At 34.8% G+C, this 20142-nt stretch overlaps 1 protein-coding gene across 1 annotated transcript; it reads left to right on the top strand.

Moving 5' to 3' along the window:
- The first annotated feature begins 9838 nt into the window (after positions 1–9838).
- LOC131031151 (bidirectional sugar transporter SWEET3b) lies at positions 9839–11543 on the top strand. Its single transcript, XM_057962193.2, has 6 exons — positions 9839–9958; positions 10080–10116; positions 10209–10431; positions 10532–10693; positions 10780–10899; positions 10993–11543. Exons 1-6 carry the CDS (start codon positions 9853–9855, stop codon positions 11191–11193), a joined length of 849 nt encoding a protein of 282 aa, XP_057818176.2. The 5' UTR covers positions 9839–9852; the 3' UTR covers positions 11194–11543.
- Positions 11544–20142: the final 8599 nt, after the last annotated feature.

Genomic DNA, 20142 nt, shown 5'->3' with positions numbered 1-20142 from the left:
TACCTTTGGTACTTGTTTATGTGCTGGTATTTTGAATGTAACCTTCCTAACTGGTTGCTTTTTAGCTTCTACTTTTGTTTCCTTTGGTTTCTTTCTCACAACCCTCTTGAATGCCAACGGTGTGTCATCCTTAGATTCAGACTTTGTTGTAATAGGCTCAATGAGTACTTCTAGATTCTTCCTCTTCCTACCTTTCTCTAGGACAACATCAATTAATTCTTTGATGTCCTATGAGACCTTCTCAACAAATTTTCTTGCGTTTCCCTCTTGCTTCTCTCTCTTCTTCTGATTGAACTATGTTTCAACCTCATGTGTTTTCTATTGTGCAGTACCACAAGGCTTCTCTGCCTCATCAATAGATGCATCAATCAACATTTTTATATAGGCATCAAGAATCTATGCATCCACCTCATAGCCCTTTCCTCAATCCAAATCTTTTGGGGCTTAACTTCTTCCATAAGTGTTTCATCCTTCTTCACCTTGAAGCATATATCAATTGAATATTTTTCTACAATATGTTTAGGTACCCTTACCCTAGACTTCATAGATTTCTAGAATGCTTTGAAATATCCCCATACCTTATCATCTCTTTGACTTCCTAAAGAAGCAATTGACTGTTTCAATTGTCTCCCTATTGGGATGTCAAATGCCCATTGCCTTTTACCAAAACTGGGTGTATCATTCATGAAATATAACATCAAGAAAACTATCAAGTTGCCATACTGGAAGGTACCTTATTTTCTCCCTTAATCTTCCCTAGGTTTATCAACAACTCATCTAACATCCAACCGCATAGATCCAATTTCGTATTTTCTCTCATCATTTTGTATGCAACTAAAGTGCAGGAACTGGAAATAGAATTCAGTCGGTTTGAATGAGTTACCTTATACCCGATGATCATGCTACTGAATCTGATGTCCGTGTCAGTAATAGTGCTCACTCTCATAGATCTCCTATTAGATGTCACACCAGTGATTTTTTTCACGAAATCATTTGAAACCTTCTTATCTGGATGTTGCCCAACCGATGGTAAACCAGTGATTGCTCAGATGACTTTCTTGGTGATTTTGTAAGGTTTGTCTGACCATATAAATTCCCCATGTACTCTGCTCAAAACATATCTGATTATCTCATCTTCAAATTCTGAAATGTCCAGAATGCTGGTAAACCCTAAGTATTCAATGTGTTTGTATGCCAGTTTAATCTTTCTAGATTCTCCCATCAGCTCACTCATATACATACCCTTAATTTTTTATGTTCTCAATTCCTCAATGTGACAGTGAATATATGCCCTAACATCTTCAACATAGACAACTCCCTCCAAAACATGGGAAAATGCTCCAACCAAATCTTCTAGGGTAGCCACATGTGGATACCACTTGAAAATTGGCTAGGGTGGTCCTTAACATCTACTATAGTTGATTTTGCAACAAAAATAGGAATAGATGATGATCTTGCTTCCATGTTTAAAGATAAATATCTTTATAAAATTCTTCCAGACACCGGTGAAATTTCTCAAGAAGAAATCTAATTTCTCTATAATGCCTTTGATCACTCTTAGTCTCTCTTACTCGCTCTAGAATCACTTTGAATGCAAGGTGGTCAATAATGAAGTGAATTCGACCTTTTCACCTCCATGAAAAACCCTAATCTTCCATTGACATAAATGACTACCGGTGAAAGATATTGGATCTCGCACAAAACATATCCATGCTAGATAATCATCTCCAATATCTAGAACATCTTCCAGAACCTCTTCTCAAGGCACATGTAGCATCTTCATGAATTTTCCCAATCCCTAAGGCATCTTCCTCAGTTACCGGATGAGCTACCTGCCGGTGCAGGAGCAACCTCTTCTGCTAGATAAGTAGCCGGGAAATTTTCATCTAATGATTATTCTTCGCTCTTCCTAACCCATCTTTGAGTATGATCTTTCTGTATTTCACTAACCTTCTCTTTTCCTTTCTCATTTAATCCTCCATTACCAACCGGTGGATTTATGCTTCTACAAAATTTAGCAATATGTCCAGCCTTATTACACGCATAACATGTAACATTGTTCCTTTGAATTGCTTTGCTAAAACTGGTGAAATTGCTTGATCTGCACTAATTAGCCATATGTCCAAAATTTCCACATTCATAGCATTTAACATTCATTTTGCAATCTTTTGTCTTATGACCATACTTATTGCCTTTAGAACATTTACCTAGAGTAGAATCTATGTTCTTATTTGCTCTGTTTCTACATTGTCTAGGCATGTGACCAAATATATTGCAAACAAAAAATCTACCATTAAATTTATAAGCATTAAATTACCATATCCGTGCCTTGTGGTTTTGATCTTTATTAGCAATACCAGAACTTTGTCCTTGCTCAAATCCAAGTCCACTGGAATCTCCAATCAGCCTTTGTCTCTTCAATAACTCATCTAGCTGTGTTGAGCTAATCTTGAATTTTTCTTTATACTCACTTGCAGTAGTTAGATCTTCTCTCAGAATTATCATTTGTCTCTCAAGCTCTTGTTCATTACTCTAGGATTGTACTGAATCAGTTCTCAACATATCATTCTCATGAACGAACCTACCACAATCTTCAAATTTGTTCTTCAGGGATATAGAAATATTTTCTTCCTTTTTCTTTTGGTCCTCAATCTCCTTAGACATTCCCATAGTTATAACTTGCATTTCATTTTTCATAACCATGTTCTCCTAACTCAATTTCTTACATTGTTCCTTAAGTGCATTTTTCTCTTCATCATCCTAGCTTTGCAAAAGTTCCTTCCTCCTAGCTTGAATAGATGATAGCCTCTCTTGTACGACAAGAATGAATTCCTTAGCAGAATTCAATTCATCTTGTAGCTTTAAGTTCTTCAACCTTTCAACATCATAATCTTCAAGTGTCATCTCAAGTTGCTTCTCCAAAGCCATATCCATGGATTGCGGATTCAGGATCTTCCTCAAGCTGTTAAACTTCGTCCGATGTACAAGGCTCTGATATCAATCATTGGAATCCAATAACACTGAGAGGGGGGGAGTGAATCAGTGTTATACTAGAATGTTCAGTTTTAGCCTTATTAAAACATGCATACACCAACCGGTATACAGGTACATACCGATTTGAAAGAAGTAAAGAAACCAATAAGCCAATCACATAAATGAGAACCATAACACAGAGAAATATACGTGCAAAACCTCAAAGATGAAAAACCACGGTGGGATTTGTGACCCACAATATCAATCCATTGGCCATATGAAGAGATATTACAAAATATGAGGGGCCTGCACTTGCAGGAAGGCTTACAGCTTAGAGCACACTGCTCAATCACAAAAGGAGCCTCGCTGGCTACATAAAAATCTAGACTACAATCTAGAGAAGTATGAACTACTAAAACAACATCTTCTATGCCAAAATATAGTTCCAATTTAAGCTTTGTCTATTCTGGTTTGTAACCTTTTACCAGAATAACCCTTACATGAATTTCCTTACATACATAATCTCTCTGATATATCATATTACATTCACATATCCATAATCTCCTATCACATGTCTATATCAAAATGATCTATCAAATTGACCTATATACCCTATACAATTTATCCTTCCTTATGTCAGCTTACAAAGATATATACAATATCAAATTACATGTCGGCCAGATAACATAAATGCATATATATATTAAAGCCAATTTCCGATGCCGGATCCAAGAGATGTCAGCCTCCAATACTGATAACCTTTTACTAAACCATGTCAACCTGCATCGTCAGTTACCAAAGCAATCCTTCTGTCTTGTTGGTGCCAGTGTTGGTGTCGGTGTAGTGTCCGTGAAGTGCCTGTCGATACACAACTGAACCAAAACATGAAGCTAGAACACAATACCATGTTGCCATCAATGAAAAATACAGTGAAACCAACCAATTGAGTGTCAATTGCCAACACTAATGTCTTTGTGTTTTTTGTTTTTTTTCTATAGGTAGCATTTTGTTTAACTGTTAATCTTTTCATGTCTATCTCTAGTTCTGACCTTTTGTAAAGTGTTTTGGGTCCCTTCAAACCCTATTTTTCTATAATAAAAAACAATAAATAAGAGTGAGTATGCTATCTAAATATCTTCATCTATAGAGAAGATTTTATTGATGATTCCCATAGCTATAAATAGGATGTATTGCATAAAGAAATAATTATACCTACCTAATGTAGAAGTGTTCTATTTGGTTGTAGTAGGAACAACTTTAATCTATGTCAATGCCCCCATTATGTTTCCCAACTACTTGAATACTAATATCTTGGATGTAGAAATGGATCTACATATGCCAATTTGAGATATAAATAAGAAATCCTAGTACCACATTATGTCACTCTATGTTTTTGAGTTATGAAACCTCATTATGCCAGTATGATTTTTATTGAATTGTGTATTATTATGATTTTGAACATTAAATACAATTGTATATTAAATTTATGTTTTGTGAGTGATGCATTATGATATTTCCAATGGATTCTACAATAGCATTTTGATGGATGCCTATAAGATTCTATGCATAAGGAGACAATTCTAATTATTCTTCACAAGTAGGATTTAGTAAACACTTGAAACCAAAACTCACCTACTCCTATCAAGTTTAAAGAATAGAATGCATAACATATCAATTTGTCATGTTTGAGGTTTTCTTATGTTGGTGATTCACAGTTTGTAGCTCATGCTCACAAACTAAAATATTTCTCATGGTCCCTTCTTCTCTAGCCATATAGTGTCCAACAATGAATTATAGGATCTCTTTCAATACAAAGATTGGTCAATTTAATTTGTATAGTTTTAAAGATTATAATTAGCAATAGATATTTTTTTACATAGAATAAATGAATTCTGCCTAGATATTTTTGTATAGTATCAAAAATTAGTAATGTTTTGGTCCTATCGGTTTATTTCGACTATGGGTTTCAACCTATATTTTAGGGCTTTTTAATTTTAAAAAAAAATTATTGGGATGTGGATTTTGTAGTGAATATAAGGGCATTGCCATCTAGAATATTATTTCTTGGCTTTTAAATTGGTTTGTGGAATACATTTTAATTAGTGCCTTATAGAATACATTATAATGTTGTATCACTTTTGTAATAAGAATTTATAAATTCAACCATCATAATAAGATAAACAAAATTCAAAACCATCAAATAAATGCGATAAATAATTAGAGTACATAATATACATTTTTCCAAATCCATTTTGCATTTCTTTTTGTCTATGATACCTCATATCTTTTTCTACAAATTAAACAAAATTTAAAACCTTCAAATGAATGTAGAATACATTTCATACTTCAGAATATTTTCAATACATTTTAGAATTCAAAATATTTTTGGACCCATTTATGATTTTATTTTTTATAGTACCTCATATCTTTTTTATAGACTAAATAAAGTACTTAAAGAGTTATTTTTAAATTTAGAAAACATTACATACTTTACTATTAGTGTAATCATTTCACCTCCTTTTAGTTTAAGTTTTTTTGATTAAGATAAAATGGGTTTTACTGAGACCCAAAACCCAAATCTAAAATAAAAAAACCTAAACAATAGTGAAGTAGTCTAAAGCCAATGGTCCAACAAAGACAAAAATAGGGGAAACACCTCATAGAGCCCAACTAAGAAATAACAGTAAAACCTGGGCAATCCTACCAAAAAACTAACCCAAAGCTTCCATAAGCTCAGAATTTTTCTCAATGATGTTCTGGTTGATTTCTCCGAACTCCTCCAAGATGCTCCTTGTGTCATTTATCCCTTAGCTCTTGCTCCTAGCTCTGAAAGATTGTCCTATAGAAACCTGCATTTCCAATCCTTGCAAATTCTTATCTAGATTCTTCTTTTTAGATTAAATAGTTGATGGAAGAATGCTACTGAGAGGTTGGGCTTTATGACCAATGATTTTTTTATTTACTTTTTTGAGACCTTCAACACAGTTATTCATGGATTCTTTATGATATCTACCAAAGTGCAAAGATTACCATTTAACTCGTCCATGTCCTTCTCCAACTTGACAATTTTGGCTTCGTTTTTAATTTTCATAACCTTCACATCTTTAGTCAAATTGTGAGTCATTTTCATCAGCTTATCAGTTTTATCTAGCATGAGATTCTCAGTGAAGGTGTTAATGATCTCTTTTATGCCCTATTTGAGGAAAAAAACTTCACTAATTGTACTCAATGAAAACATTTCTCCTGGCTAGATGTGGAATTAGCCAAAAGAGTATCAATATCCACTTCAACATTTTCACTATTTTCGGGGTTCATCTGGTCCATATTAAGGGGTATATTCAACTTTATCTCTTCTTCCCCTTTGTCCTTTATATCCACCTCTTTCCCCATTTTTTATTTTTTAAATTTGTTATGTCCCATCTCTTGGGGTTCGGAAGGTGGGGTCTTGTACTTTTTCGCTGCAAATCTAGGGCTTTTTCTGCTACTATTGGTGCCCGACATATCTTTATGGGGGGTACCTCTTCCTCAAAGGGAAAATACTATGGGTCATCATTGGACACATGAAAATCACACCAATCCATGGCCATCTCACCTGACCCCTTCTCATCCTCATATTCGGTGTCCGACACCACATGTACATTAGGGCAAGAGGAGGGTTTACTATTGGACTCAATTGTGTGGGCTAGGGAAGGTTTAACCCCATTCATTTTAGCATATTATATGATAAGGAGAATAAGCCCCTCATGTAACACAGAGTTATCATTACTTTTAGCATGTTTAGCAAGACCATTCTCCAAAGAAGAAAGAAGATAAAACAATAGAGAAATATTCCTATCATGTCTAAATTGATTTAAATAGTAAAATGATAGGAGAAAATACTTGCATACCACCCATCTAAGGTAATGTACCTCATGATGACCTCCGCCATATTGGCCCACAAGCTCAACAAATATTTTCTATTATATCCCCCATTAGCCATCTTCCTCACTCTGTCTCATCCACTCTTCTTGTCAAAGAATACAGACAGGGCTTCCTCTATTGCCTTGCACTCTTTGTAAAATTTCTTCCCATCCATCGACAGACTAGTGATTTCTACAATGAAAATCTCATCAATTCTAAATTCTGCTCCATAATCTCTAAGGACCCCTTTATTCCAACCTTCTACAAAACCTTCTATCACTTTGGGGTCTTGACCATGGAGATTTTTCATATAGGGGACAAGGCCACCATTTGATATTTCAGTCCATAATTCCTTATTTTGTTCCCACTTCTTGTACAAAGTCAACTTCATTCTATTTTTATCTCCTCTCATACTCAAATTACCTTTGTTGATTATGTTTACTATTTGAGACCCTATCCCAAACCATAGAACACAAAACCAGGGGGCCAAGAACAATCTAGAAGCCCTTGCATTGTGTTGATTCCACTTATTACAAGAAGTGTCTTTACTCATGTGAAAGGAAGGCATCATTAATATTCATCCATTGAGAGCAAGCAAGATCAGCAACATCCCTTTGTGTCAACTCACACAAGTATATTGGGAAGGTTTCCCCTTCCATCCACCACTTGATTTTATCATACACCACCCCCAAATTGGCTACATAGTCTGTAGGTTGGTTACCTTCTCGATAAACATGAGTAATTCGAAATTCATCTAGCTTGGCCATCAAATAGAAATAATCCTAGATTGAATGTTTGATAGTCCAACTAGGAGGCATCTTTTTAATCAAACAATTAAGAATTTCAATGGAATCACTTTCCAACCATACCTTTTTATGCCCTCCTTGAATAGTAAGTTGAAGCCCAATGTAAGTTGCATTTGCCTCAGCAAAGTGGTTTGTTTGGGTACCCAGAGGGAGTGTCACTGCTGAGACAAGCCTACCATTGTAATCAAATGCAAATCCCCCACAACCTGTCAGCCCAGGGTTCCCCTTAGCTGCCCCATCAATATTAATTCTAATTCACCCTCTAGGAGGTCCAACCCAAATAGTATTTGATCTAGTCTTCTTAGTCTTAACAATAGGTTTATAAATATCCCAGTTGATATGTCATTTGTTAATGATTTCCCAATCTGAGGCAGAAGTGGGAATAGAAGGATCAAAACGACGAGATGGGCGAAAGGACACCAAATTTTCCTTAATGGAATTCTGGATATGATGGGCAACAGAGGAAGCTGATGACTCTTTGTCCCTAAAAATGCGGTTGTTCATTTCCTTTTGGTTTAAATGTTAGTTGTAAATTAATTCATAAATCTATCATTTTTCCATCTAAAAGAAGCTCCCTTGATTTGACCATTCATAACGTGATAGACAAGAAATGAATGCAGCTCTAACGATGTTATCCTTTTCATCTCATTCTATTTGATTCATGGTTGAAGGTTTTTATGCCATCCCTTTGAGAGCCAAGGCACAACCATCCTTCAACAATAAGGCTTGAATTTTTAGTTTCTATATAATACAATTAAAACCATCAAATTTAGTAATTGTGCTTCCTACCATTCTTTACATCTGAGAAAGATAAAATAAAAAATAATTTATGCACAAATTTATAAGCTTTAATACCAACTATTGCAAAAAATGATAGTAACACAATATAATTGTGAAAACAAATAAACCAAGAACACAAGTATTTTCGTGAAAAACTTGGTAATGTGTGAGGAAAAAAATTATCGTCAAATGTCTTACAATATTTTATTATTTGAAGAATTAATTCACAATTATGATAAGAAGTAATGCATCTTATAAAAACATGATTAACTAAAGTATAAACATCTAAGATGTTGAATCCTATTCAAAGAAGAATTTCAAAAAACAGAAAGTGTGAGTCCTACAATTACATGTCATACACATGTCACATGACAAAAAGTAGCAAGTCTCAAAAATTTGTTGATCCATATTGGATAAAGAAGGCTAACTTCACACACCAACAATATCTACTTCATATTGCATAAAACTCAACCATTCTTCAATACAATATGTAGGGACCTCTATAAATTCAAAATAAAAAATTGTACAATGTACACAAAATTTGAATCCACTTGCTCAATAAAATAAGAATATAGAAAAAGATTTAGATTATGAGAGAATATTCAAGTACATAAGACCCAAAGGATAGTTGTTTATTAGGAAACTATTTTCTTATAAGAAGACCAAATGATCAAGTACAAGAAGTAAATTAAGTACATAAATGAAACAATCCTAACATGAATTCCTGAAAAGTGATCTCCATATGAAAAAAGAAAAAACTGAAGAAGAACTTAGCAAAATCCAAAATAACACCCAATTTTATTTTCTCCAAAATATTATATATTCGTTTATTAATGATGACGAATCATATTGGGAATCTCCAATCATACAACTTACCAACTTAATTGATTTTATAGCTAATGGCACCCTAATTTTCTCAGCCAACCCCTTCTTATAATTAAGATTTAATAATAACTTAGCCCTATTGTTCTCCCACCCAAGCAAAGATAGGACCTTTACTTTTTACAATAATAGGGGTAAGGGCCCATGTCCCTATTGAACCCCAACATTTCTTGACACACAAATATAAAATAATAAGCTCTTTCGGTTGTCTTCATGAATCCCTAAGTGGCGTGGATGGCATTGTTCCACTTGCTGACCTAGTTTTCCATTGTTTGACAAACAAGCGTTCCAGAAACAAAGGGCATTTAGATTATTAACTCCTAAAAAGAGAATCAACTCAACTTGTGGATAGTGGGGCTTGATAAATTCGGTAAATAGTAATATGCGCGTCTGCAGAATTAAAGCTTGTGGGGGCCTGTAGAACTAAATTCTGTATTCTTGCTTACAGCTGCCTTGAAGAAAGCTTGCAAATTCATATGAGCCTATGATTATATAATTACAAGTTGCAGATATGAGCCTATTTATTTCCCTTTCTGCTAACAAACTCACCAAAGCGAGGACGCCCATCAGGTTTAAAAAGATGGAGAAACAATTGCGTCTTGCTGTTGGAATTATGGGTCTCTCCTTTCCTTTACTTCTTGGGAATTATGGCTACTTTTGTTTAATTGTTGTTTTATTGTTGTCTTGTTGTTTATGGTTGACTAGCTTACCATTCCTCTTTTTATACCATGATCACAGGAAACTGTACTTCACTTCTTATGTATATGTCGCCAGTGTAAGTAATTTTAACTAGCAGATCTAGCATGAATCTTGTACTAGGATAATCTTATTCAATACATGACGTGAGATTTGTCGTTTTTGGGACAGCATTACATTCGTGAAGGTAATAAGAGACAAATCAGTGGGGCACTACTCTTGCACCCCATATGTGATTGCTCTCTTCAACTGTTTTACTTACACCTGGTATGGCATGCCTGTGGTAAGTAAAGGGTGGGAGAACATTCTGCTCTCTACTGTCAATGGCGCTGGCATTATTCCAGAATGCTTTTTCATTTGCACGTACCTAATCCTTGCTCCTCCCAAGGCCAAGGTATGCACTATTTGCCCTTCAACCTTGACTAGGGTATTCTTATACTTGAATTTATTTTGCTTCTCCTATGTTGAAATTGTTCTTTTGTCACATATTCCAGCTCAAAGTGGTGAGGATGGTTGCAGCTGCGGTGGTGTTGTTCACAGTAATGGCAATGGTCTCTACTTTTGCCCTTCATGAACATAAGACTCGCAAGTTCTTTGTGGGCATTGTGGGAATCTTAACATCCATTGCACTCTATGGTTCTCCACTTGTCATTATGGTAACTAAAATATTATCTCTTTCCCTACTTGTTTTTGGATACAATATATGCTTTGGTCTCCATATAGTTGTTTTGATGTATTGCAGAAGCTGGTGATTACAACGAAAAGTGTGGAGTTCATGCCATTCTACTTGTCATTCTTTGGCTCTCTCGCCAGTATTTTGTGGATGACCTACGGTGTCTTAAGCAAAGACGTCTTAATTGCTGTAATACTTATTTAACACCCATTCATTTTTAATATTCCAAAGAGATAGTTTGTCCCCCAATAGTCTTTAATTTGAATTTTTTTGGGATTGCAGGCTCCTAATGTGATAGGTTGTCTTTTGGGAATCGCTCAACTTGTATTGTATTGTATTTATAAAAATAAGAAAAAGATGAAGGATCCAGAGGCAGGAATAAAAAATGGAGGAGCCATCTTGAATGAAATGAAGACAAAGGTAATAGTGGATGGAACTCCATTATCACGAAAGGACAACCGTGATAACGATCAACCAATTTAAATATCAGTTGATAAAGAACAGTATCCTTCTATCAACTTTCTGCGATCCTATATAATGTTGGAACCTCATCTTTAATTTAGTTGTGTGGTCTTTACAATCCATATTTTTATTCGGTATGCTTGCTAGCTACCTAGCTTACTGGTTTTCTTGATTTGAATCGACTTTGTTCTAGCAATTTCTGAATTAATACTGTCGTTGGGTATATTACTGAGTTTCCATCACTCCATTATCTAGAATAATCTAGATAATGGAGAGATTAAGATTTGATTGGGTTTGACATGGATGCCACTGTTATTCAATCCTTGAATCCAATGTTGGCCGGACCCATGATTATAAATTAATTCACAAATTTACCATCTTTACATTTAACAAAAGCCCCTTGATTTGACCGTACACAAGGATTATGCCCTGTTCAACTACTCTAGTGTAAATTACAGAAACTTTATGTAGGTTAGCATTTGTTTACGTAACTGTACGTTAAATATCGTGCGTTGAACTTGACATATCAAAATGCACATAGAACGGGACATTGTGTGCAATGGCACTTTATAAATGTAATCTTTAATATGATGCTGAAATAATGCACAAATCTTATATAAAAGAAAATTTAATTGACTTTTCTAATTTTAAATATTTAAATATAGGAAAGCATGAATGAATTTCAATGATATTCATGAGATCATTTGTTTAACAGATTAAAAGTTACAGCTTTAATAATTTAAAGTTTATTTTAATATTGACTCTTCTTTCGTAGATCTTGATAAAGAAACCTACAATTTTGTAAAGTCTTGCCTTCTCAAATAGCTCATTTGAATTGTTCATTTAGGTGTAAACAAAGGACCCATCTTTGATTTTTCTCACGTGTAAATCTAAATCTCTTATATTATCGATTTATTCAAGAAATGATAATTCATACTTTTTATTTTATTTATGTTTCTTATCAATTTAGTATAAGAAACTAGAAAGTTGTATATTTTATATTATAATTTAATATTTTGAATGTATGATTATCTATATAAATTTTATGTTAATGTATTTGTTGATCTAAGAATCGATTCATTATTTGACCATGTCACATTAAAATATGTAGAACTCTATCCTTTTAGCATATGTGATCATAATCATGACCGTATCTCCTATATCAAAGCATTCACGAGATCTCATACATCACATTCAAAATTCAAAATTGTATTTTTTGAGGTTGATGTTTCTAAGATTTAGCTATTATTTGATAGCGTGAGCAATTCAAATGTTGTCTATTGCTAGTAACAAATTAGTGTCATTTATCTCTAATAGTAAAACTATAAGTATTATGTTTTCCACTATTTGTAGGTATCAACCTAAAAGTGTGGCTTTAGTGTTGAGTTAATTGAAAGTTTAGGTTCTAGTCAACGAACTAGGTAGGATCCCATAACATTAGGAGAGGGCTTTACTATAAATAAATGCCCCAACTATTTTTAATAACCTATTAAATCTATGAGTAGTCCTAAGGATAGCATAGAAGTTGAGCTCAATATCTAAGAAACACTAGAAATATTTTTAGGAATAATGTCTAAAATTAACTAGCATTCATTAACGTATTTTATAAGTTTGTTGATCAATGGTTGGCTGGTGCATAATTACATGCTAAATTTTAGAGAATCCAATAATATGGTGTCACTAAAAGCAATGAACTAGCTATCCCTATAGGTCTCTAAGTCATGAAAAATTATATGTCAAGGATTCGCAAGAGGCGTATGTGATCAGGATAGTGCAAAATGTTGAAGTAAAACTTGTTGGATACACATGTAATTATCTTTAATGGATTCTATCATAGTTGTTTGTCTAACTAAATAGGGTATTGTCTTATAAATAAAATGGGCTTCTTGAATTATTCATAACATTGAAATGGATCTATCTTATGCCACCATACTATTACAAGAAAAAGAAATCCAATCGAATAATGTGAAGAAAATGATTCACATTGCGAAGAATTTGAATGAGGAAAAAAATGATTTATGTTACAGAGACACAAAATAGTGTTATAAACAATTTGGATGATCTAAATAGTGCAAAATATTGAAGTACAACTGCTTATCTACACACATAATTATCTATAATGGATGTTATCATATTTATTTTTCTAACTAAATAGGGTATCATGCTATATATAAAATGGGCTTCTTTTATTATTCATAACATTGAAATGGATCTATCTTATGCCACATTACTATTACAAGGAAAATAAGTACAGTTGCATAATGGGAAGAAAATGATTCACATTGTAAATAATTTGGATGAGGAAAAGAATGAGTTATGTTATATAGACACAAAGGCTAATTATTTGGTGAGATTTTGTGATGATGATACTAGTAATCATGTCCATCTTGATTTATCTCCTCAAGATCAAAATTTTGAAGACAAATGGCATATGGAATATGAACTTTGATGGTGCACGTTTAATGGAAGGAAATATTGCAAGCACTTTGCCAATTTCATTAAATAGCACAAATTATAAGAACTTTTAGGTTGATCTTTAAATACACCAACAATGCACTTTCCTACTACTTTGTTTAAGCATGGAACCTAGATATGGAATTAAGTTCTTAAAGGTCCATGGTGATTTACAACTAGTTGTATCTTAGATAACAGTCATATATGCTACTAAAGAGAGAAGGTTAAGAATGTATAAAAATTCTATTTGAGATGCAATAAAATGGTTTCATTCCTCTACTAAGATTTTTTAAATTATTTAATAAAATATAAAAAATAAAAAATTTCAAAGTTATCAAAATTAATGAAAAGAAATATATTTTTAAAATTCTTTGGATGAGTTTTAGATGTAATGGTTGTGTTCATCTAGCTCCACAATGCCCTAATAATAGGGCGAAGCTTTCGAGTCGCCTTAATGTAGGAAGGAAAATATAACCATAGTGGTGCAGTCACCGGTTAGGAGGGACCTCAAAGAGATCAATTTGGACAGGGAAGCAAGAGTAAACACAACGGAAACAAGAGGATATGATGGAGGCAATGCAGAACTGAATGAATTAGATCATGAAAACTGGTTACAGATAACCGGTAACATTCGACATACAAGATTCGACTCACTGGCATGCCACATACATGCTCAATTGCATAATTGGTCAACTCCAGAGCTCTAAATCTTAAGATCTATCTTCTATGTTCTATTTGATTGATTTCTAATGCTCAATTACAATTATTTATATGATCCAAGGAGATCTGGTCGACCCAAAAGGGATCAAATGCTGAAGGACAAGATCAAACGTATTAAACCAATAGGTCGACCTTCACCAAAGAGACTCCTTCAAAAAATCCAAAGGATGAAGTGTGGATGAAAGGGAAGGCCAACAACATTCCAAGGAATAATGGAATCAACGAGCTGGGCCTCCGCAAGCTACGAAAAGGATCTGCAAGATTCACAAATAGCAAATAGGTCCAAGTAGTTCTAGGGCCAGAAAACTATATTGGAATCCGGAAGCAATAACTTGCTGGAAAATGATCCAAACGCTATGTGGTTTAGGAATAAGGGATATGATCATGTGCTCGAGAAAAATCCATCTCTACAAGATCCGGTAAGCCAATGCAAGAAAATACAAAAAGAAATGTTAAACTACAAAATAGAAAACAAACTAAAAATAAATGTTTATGGTTGATGCAAGATTGCCAAGAACCGGGGATCATGCTCCTGCATCATACATCCAGGGTTGTTGAAAAAGTGAGTCTCTCACTTTGCTGGGGTCAGAGGAAAACCAAGGTGGTCCACCTCTGCCTAAGAAATCCAAGATGAATCGTCAACTAGTTTGTCCTTCCATTTCACAAGATACTCCTTGTACTGATTGCTCTGGGTGCTACGCCCAATCCTACTGTCCAAAATATCTTTAATCTGATTTGGTTCCTTCTGAGCCAACTATTTCTCTAAATCTACAATAATATCTTCACTGAATTTCAATTTATGATACTAATATAGATCTGCAATGTTGAGTATAGGTGAAATACTCAAACTATCTAGTAATTCTACTTCATATGCATTTCTGGAACTGAACTTCCTCATTTGTAACTTGTTATAGGTTCCAACTAGAAATCTCTCTTTCCTCAAATATACCATCACTCCATCGCCAACTTCAAATTCCTTATGTCTCCTCTTCTCATCTTCTTTCTCCATATACTTATTGTTCATATCCTCCAAATGTTACTTAACCTAAATATGAAAGGCCTTCATGTGATCTGAAAATTCTTCTTCTTCTACACTCCTCTTGTCTTCAGTACTGATATCTCTTAGTTCTAATATACCTATATAGTGTGCTTCGATAACAATCTCAAAAGGTGTTCTTCCAGTACTCCTATTCACTGAATTATTGTAGGAAAACCTTGTTTGTGCAAGAATCAAATCCCAACTTCCAGTTTTCTCTCGAACTAAGCATCTCAACAAATTTTCCAAGCTCAAATTTAATACCTCTATCTATCCATCAGTTTGTGGGTGAAAAGTAGAACTAAACTTCAAATCTGTCTTCATCTCCTTCCAAAGTGTTCTCCAAAAATAACCAACAAACTTAGTGTCTCTGTCTGAAACTATGCTCTTAGATAATCCATGTAATCTCACTACCTCCTTGAAAAATAAGTCAGGTAAATGCACTGCATCTGATGTCTTCTTACAAGGTATGAAATGAGCCATCTTTGAGAATCTATCCACCACCACAAATATAGAATCATTTCCTCTATTTGTCTTAGGCAATCCAACTATGATATCCATGTTTATATCCTCCCAAGGTCTCTTAGGTACCGTCAAAGGTTTATACAATCCCACACTCTGACTACTACCTTTTGCAACATGAAAAATTCTACAGCTCTACACAAATTTCCTAGTATCCTTATGAATATGAGGCCAAAAGTAATGTTCACTCACCAATGCTACTATTTTGTCAACACCAAAGTGTTCAAATAATCCTCCACTATTCTTCTCGTTTATCATATTCGCCCTCATAGAACTTTTAGGTATAGACAACTGAACTCCTCTGAATAACATACCATCTTGAATGAAATAATCCAATCATTGACTTCTGTCCACCATAACCTGTTCTCAACATGCTTTCCAAGGTTCTGCAAAATCTAGGTCATCATCATACAAGGACTTCAACACTTCAAATCCTAATACGATCACTCTCATCTTTGTCAACAAATTCCTCCTTCTACTTAATGCATCAGCAACTTTGTTTGACTTCCCACTCCTATGCTTCAACACAAAGGTGTAACTCTACATGAACTCTACCCATCTCATATGTCTCTGATTCAACTTACTCTAATTGTTTAAATACTGCAAAGCTTGATGATCAGTATACAACACAAGTTCCTTAGGCAACAGGTAATGTCTACATTTCTTCAAGGCTTGAACTATAGCATAAAATTCCTAATCATACATTGAATATATCATACTGGAATCAACTTCTCACTGAAATAAGCTACTTCTCTCCCTTTCTGACTCAATATTGCTCCAATTTTGTTCCCACTTGCATCACAGTCCATTTGAAATACTTTGTTGAAATATTTTCTCCAGTGGTCCACTTTCTGCTTCAGCAATTCAAAAATTTTATTTTCTCCAGTGGTCCACTTTCTGCTTCAGCAATTCAAAAATTTTATTTTCTCCAGTGGTCCACTTGAATTCTTTCCTATCTCCTCTCATTGTCTCAGTCATAGGGCTACAAACTAAACTAAAATTTCTAATAAATTTTGGGTAGAAACTAGCCAATCCATGAAATGATCTAACCTCTCCAATGTTTTCCGTTGTAGGCCATTCAACAATTGATCTTACCTTCTCAGGGTCCATCTTCAATCCATCCACAAATATCACAAATCCCAAATAGACTAACTCTTCCTTCATGAAAGTACACTTCTTTAGATTTATCAGCAACTTTTCTTCTCTCAACCTCTGCAAAACTTGTCTTAAATGCAACAAATGCTCTTCCTTTGTCTTACTGAAAATCAGAATGTCATCCAAATATACAATAACAAACTTGCCCAAGAATTTCTTCAATACCTCATTCATTATTCTCATGAAAGTACTTGGTGCATTAGTCAAGCCAAAAGGCATCACCAACCATTCATACAATCCTTTGTTTGTCTTGAATGTTGTCTTCCACTCATCTCCTTCTCTGATTTTGATATGATGATATCCACTCTTCAGGTCTATCTTTGTGTAGTATTTGGCTTCACTCAAACAACCATTATGTCATCCATCCTGGGTAAAGGAAACTGGTACTTCACTGTGATCTTGTTTATTGCTCTAGAATCAGTACACATCCTCCATTATCAATTCTTTTCTAACATTGTTGGTATAGCACAAGGACTCAAACTTTCTTTGATCAAACCTTTCTTTAGTAGATCCTGCACTTGTCTATTCAACTCCTCATTTTCTATCAGTGTCATCCTGTATGCAGCTTTGTTAGGCAAGCTAGCTTTGGAAATCAGGTCCATGCAATGACTGATACTCCTCATAGGTGGTAATCCATTAGGCACATTATCTGAAATAATGTCCCCATATTCTATTAACAATTATTTTATCTCCTCTGGTTGTTCTTCTTCATGTTCTAGGTTCTCAGCCTTCTTAGGAACTAAAGAAAAACACACATTTTCATGTCTCATTCCATCCAAGTTTTTCCTTCCATCCACCAAACAGATTCTAGCATTCGTATAGACTTCACTCTTCAAGGGCTCCTCCAAGCGTAACAAGGTTTGTTTCATCACATTCACTACAATGGTCTATATGTTCTTTCTCCCATCATATATTGTCTGTCTATCAAACTACCAAGGTCTACACAACAAAAGGTGACAAATATCCATAGGCATAATATCACACAAAACTTCATCATGATAATTCCTAATTTTCAATTTCACCAAATATTTTTCACTTACTAACAACTTATGACATCCTGAATCCATGCTATCTGATAAGGATTAGGGTACTTCAATCTTTCCAACTTCAATTTATTCACCATGTCTTCTGAAACAAGATTATCTGAACTACCACTATCAAGGACTACTTTAAAACACTTACTGGATACCTTACATCTGGTCTTGAACAAATTTATCCTCTACAAGGGCTATTCATCTTCTCCAGTATGACACAAAGCTCTCCTCATCATCAAAAGTTCTCCATCTTCCAGTTTGTTAGCTGATTCGGTGGGTCTTTCTTCTACCCAGGTTTTCTCCCAATGTTATCTATCTTCTTACATTTGAAAGCATGATATCCCTCTCCTCCACACTTATAGAATTTTCCTCTAAACATTATCTTATCTTTTCTTTTGTCATCTTTTCCAAAACCCTCATTCTGATAGCCATCGGGTCCTCTTCATCGGTAGAAACTTATGTCATCCTTCCAATATAAACTACCATCTTTGCTTACTTCCTTGTCCTTGTTCCAATCAATATAGATTCCTCTTCCTCCGAAAAATCTTCCATCTCTATCTCTTTGTCTCTACTCATCTCTTTTATTCAATTTCTCTTTTGCTTTCAAGGCATATTGATAAGCTTCTTCAACACTCTACAACTTGATCAAACTGAGTTCATCTTATATAGACATCTACAGTCCATTCAAATATCTTGCAACTTGTTCAACCTCATCATCAATATGTCTAGATCTGATATTCAACTTGTAGAATGCTTCGGTATACTCCTTCACACTGGATTCTTTCTGCTTCAAGTTCTGTAACTTTCGTAATAGACTTACATGATAATCTGCTGGAATAAACTTTGATTTTAACTTGGAAATCATCTGCTCCCATGATTTTATCTTCTCTTTACCTCTTCTCTCTCTATCATCCTGCAAATGTTCCCACCAAAGAGATGCATGACCTTTCAACTGGGTACAAGCATATTTCACCTTTATTTCTTATGGGGTGTTCTCAAAATCAAAATACTTTTCCATCTCCAAGATCTAGCCCATTAATTCATCCTTATCCAACTTGCCATCCTACTCCGATGGGGTAAAATATGGTTTAGTGCTAGCCCTACTCAAAACCCTCAAGAACCTCTCTTCATCTGGATCGATGGTCGGTGGATTTGCTACTTGTTTTGCCGGTGCTTCTTCTTCTTCATCTTTTCTCGCATCTTCAATAAGTCGGCCTCTTCTTTGGGTTGTCTCAATGGATTTCAATCGAGATGCAATACCTCTCAACATTTCCATCATAGTAGGGTCTGCATTCCCACATGCTCCACCATTCCTATTTCCTCTTTGCACCATCTTCATGCCAATCCTCTAAAGCTATAGGTCGGATCCATAATCTGCCACCCCACAAAAAAATTCTCAGGACAATGCAAAATCTAGAACAAAATCTTGCTCTAATACCACTTGGTGTAGTCACCAGTTAGGAGGGACCTAAAAGAGATAAATCTGGAGTAAGCAGCAAGAATAAACACAATGGAAACAAGAGGATATGATGGAGGCAATGCAGAACTGAATGAATTAGATCATGAAAACTGATTACAGATAACCGATGATGCAAGAGCACTAGTCTAGTTCTTACCAGATGGGTAGTTTTTCAGTGGAGTTGCTTGAGATCGTGGCATTTCTTCATGTTTGAGTGTTTAGCATTGTGGTTTTGGGTTTATTCCCTTATGTTCATGGTCTTTGTCGTGTTTGAGTTTCATAGCATTTGACTTTGTTTCTGGTGAGATGTGGATTCTGGTATTGGCCCGGTTGATATGTTCTTACCGGTTAGTCTGGTAGTGTGTTGAGCGAAGTTGGATCGGGTTGCAGTTGATCTCCGTGACTTGGAGATCATTGGAGATGTTTCTTTGGGCCTTGGCTAGTATTCTCAGAGGTCCATGCATCATTTTATGTTTTTGGTATTTGTTCTAGGTGATTTGAGCCGACAGGTTAGCATTGCACATTTCATAAGCTGGTTGGTCTCTGGGCCGACTTGATTAAGTTATAATTAATTGTGGATGGTATATAAT

Source organism: Cryptomeria japonica, chromosome 7 (assembly GCF_030272615.1).
Source record: "Cryptomeria japonica chromosome 7, Sugi_1.0, whole genome shotgun sequence".
Taxonomy (NCBI): domain Eukaryota; kingdom Viridiplantae; phylum Streptophyta; class Pinopsida; order Cupressales; family Cupressaceae; genus Cryptomeria; species Cryptomeria japonica.
The sequence above is the reverse complement of the archived record's forward strand: the minus strand, read 5'-3'. Positions and strand labels throughout refer to the sequence as shown.

Excerpts from the sequence above, each read along its gene's own strand:
- LOC131031151 (XM_057962193.2), top strand. The coding sequence starts at position 9,853 with ATGAGCCTATTTATTTCCCTTTCTGCTAACAAACTCACCAAAGCGAGG. Across the intron at positions 10,432-10,531 it reads TTGCTCCTCCCAAGGCCAAG|CTCAAAGTGGTGAGGATGGT; the intron begins GTATGCACTATT and ends CACATATTCCAG. Across the intron at positions 10,694-10,779 it reads GTTCTCCACTTGTCATTATG|AAGCTGGTGATTACAACGAA; the intron begins GTAACTAAAATA and ends GATGTATTGCAG.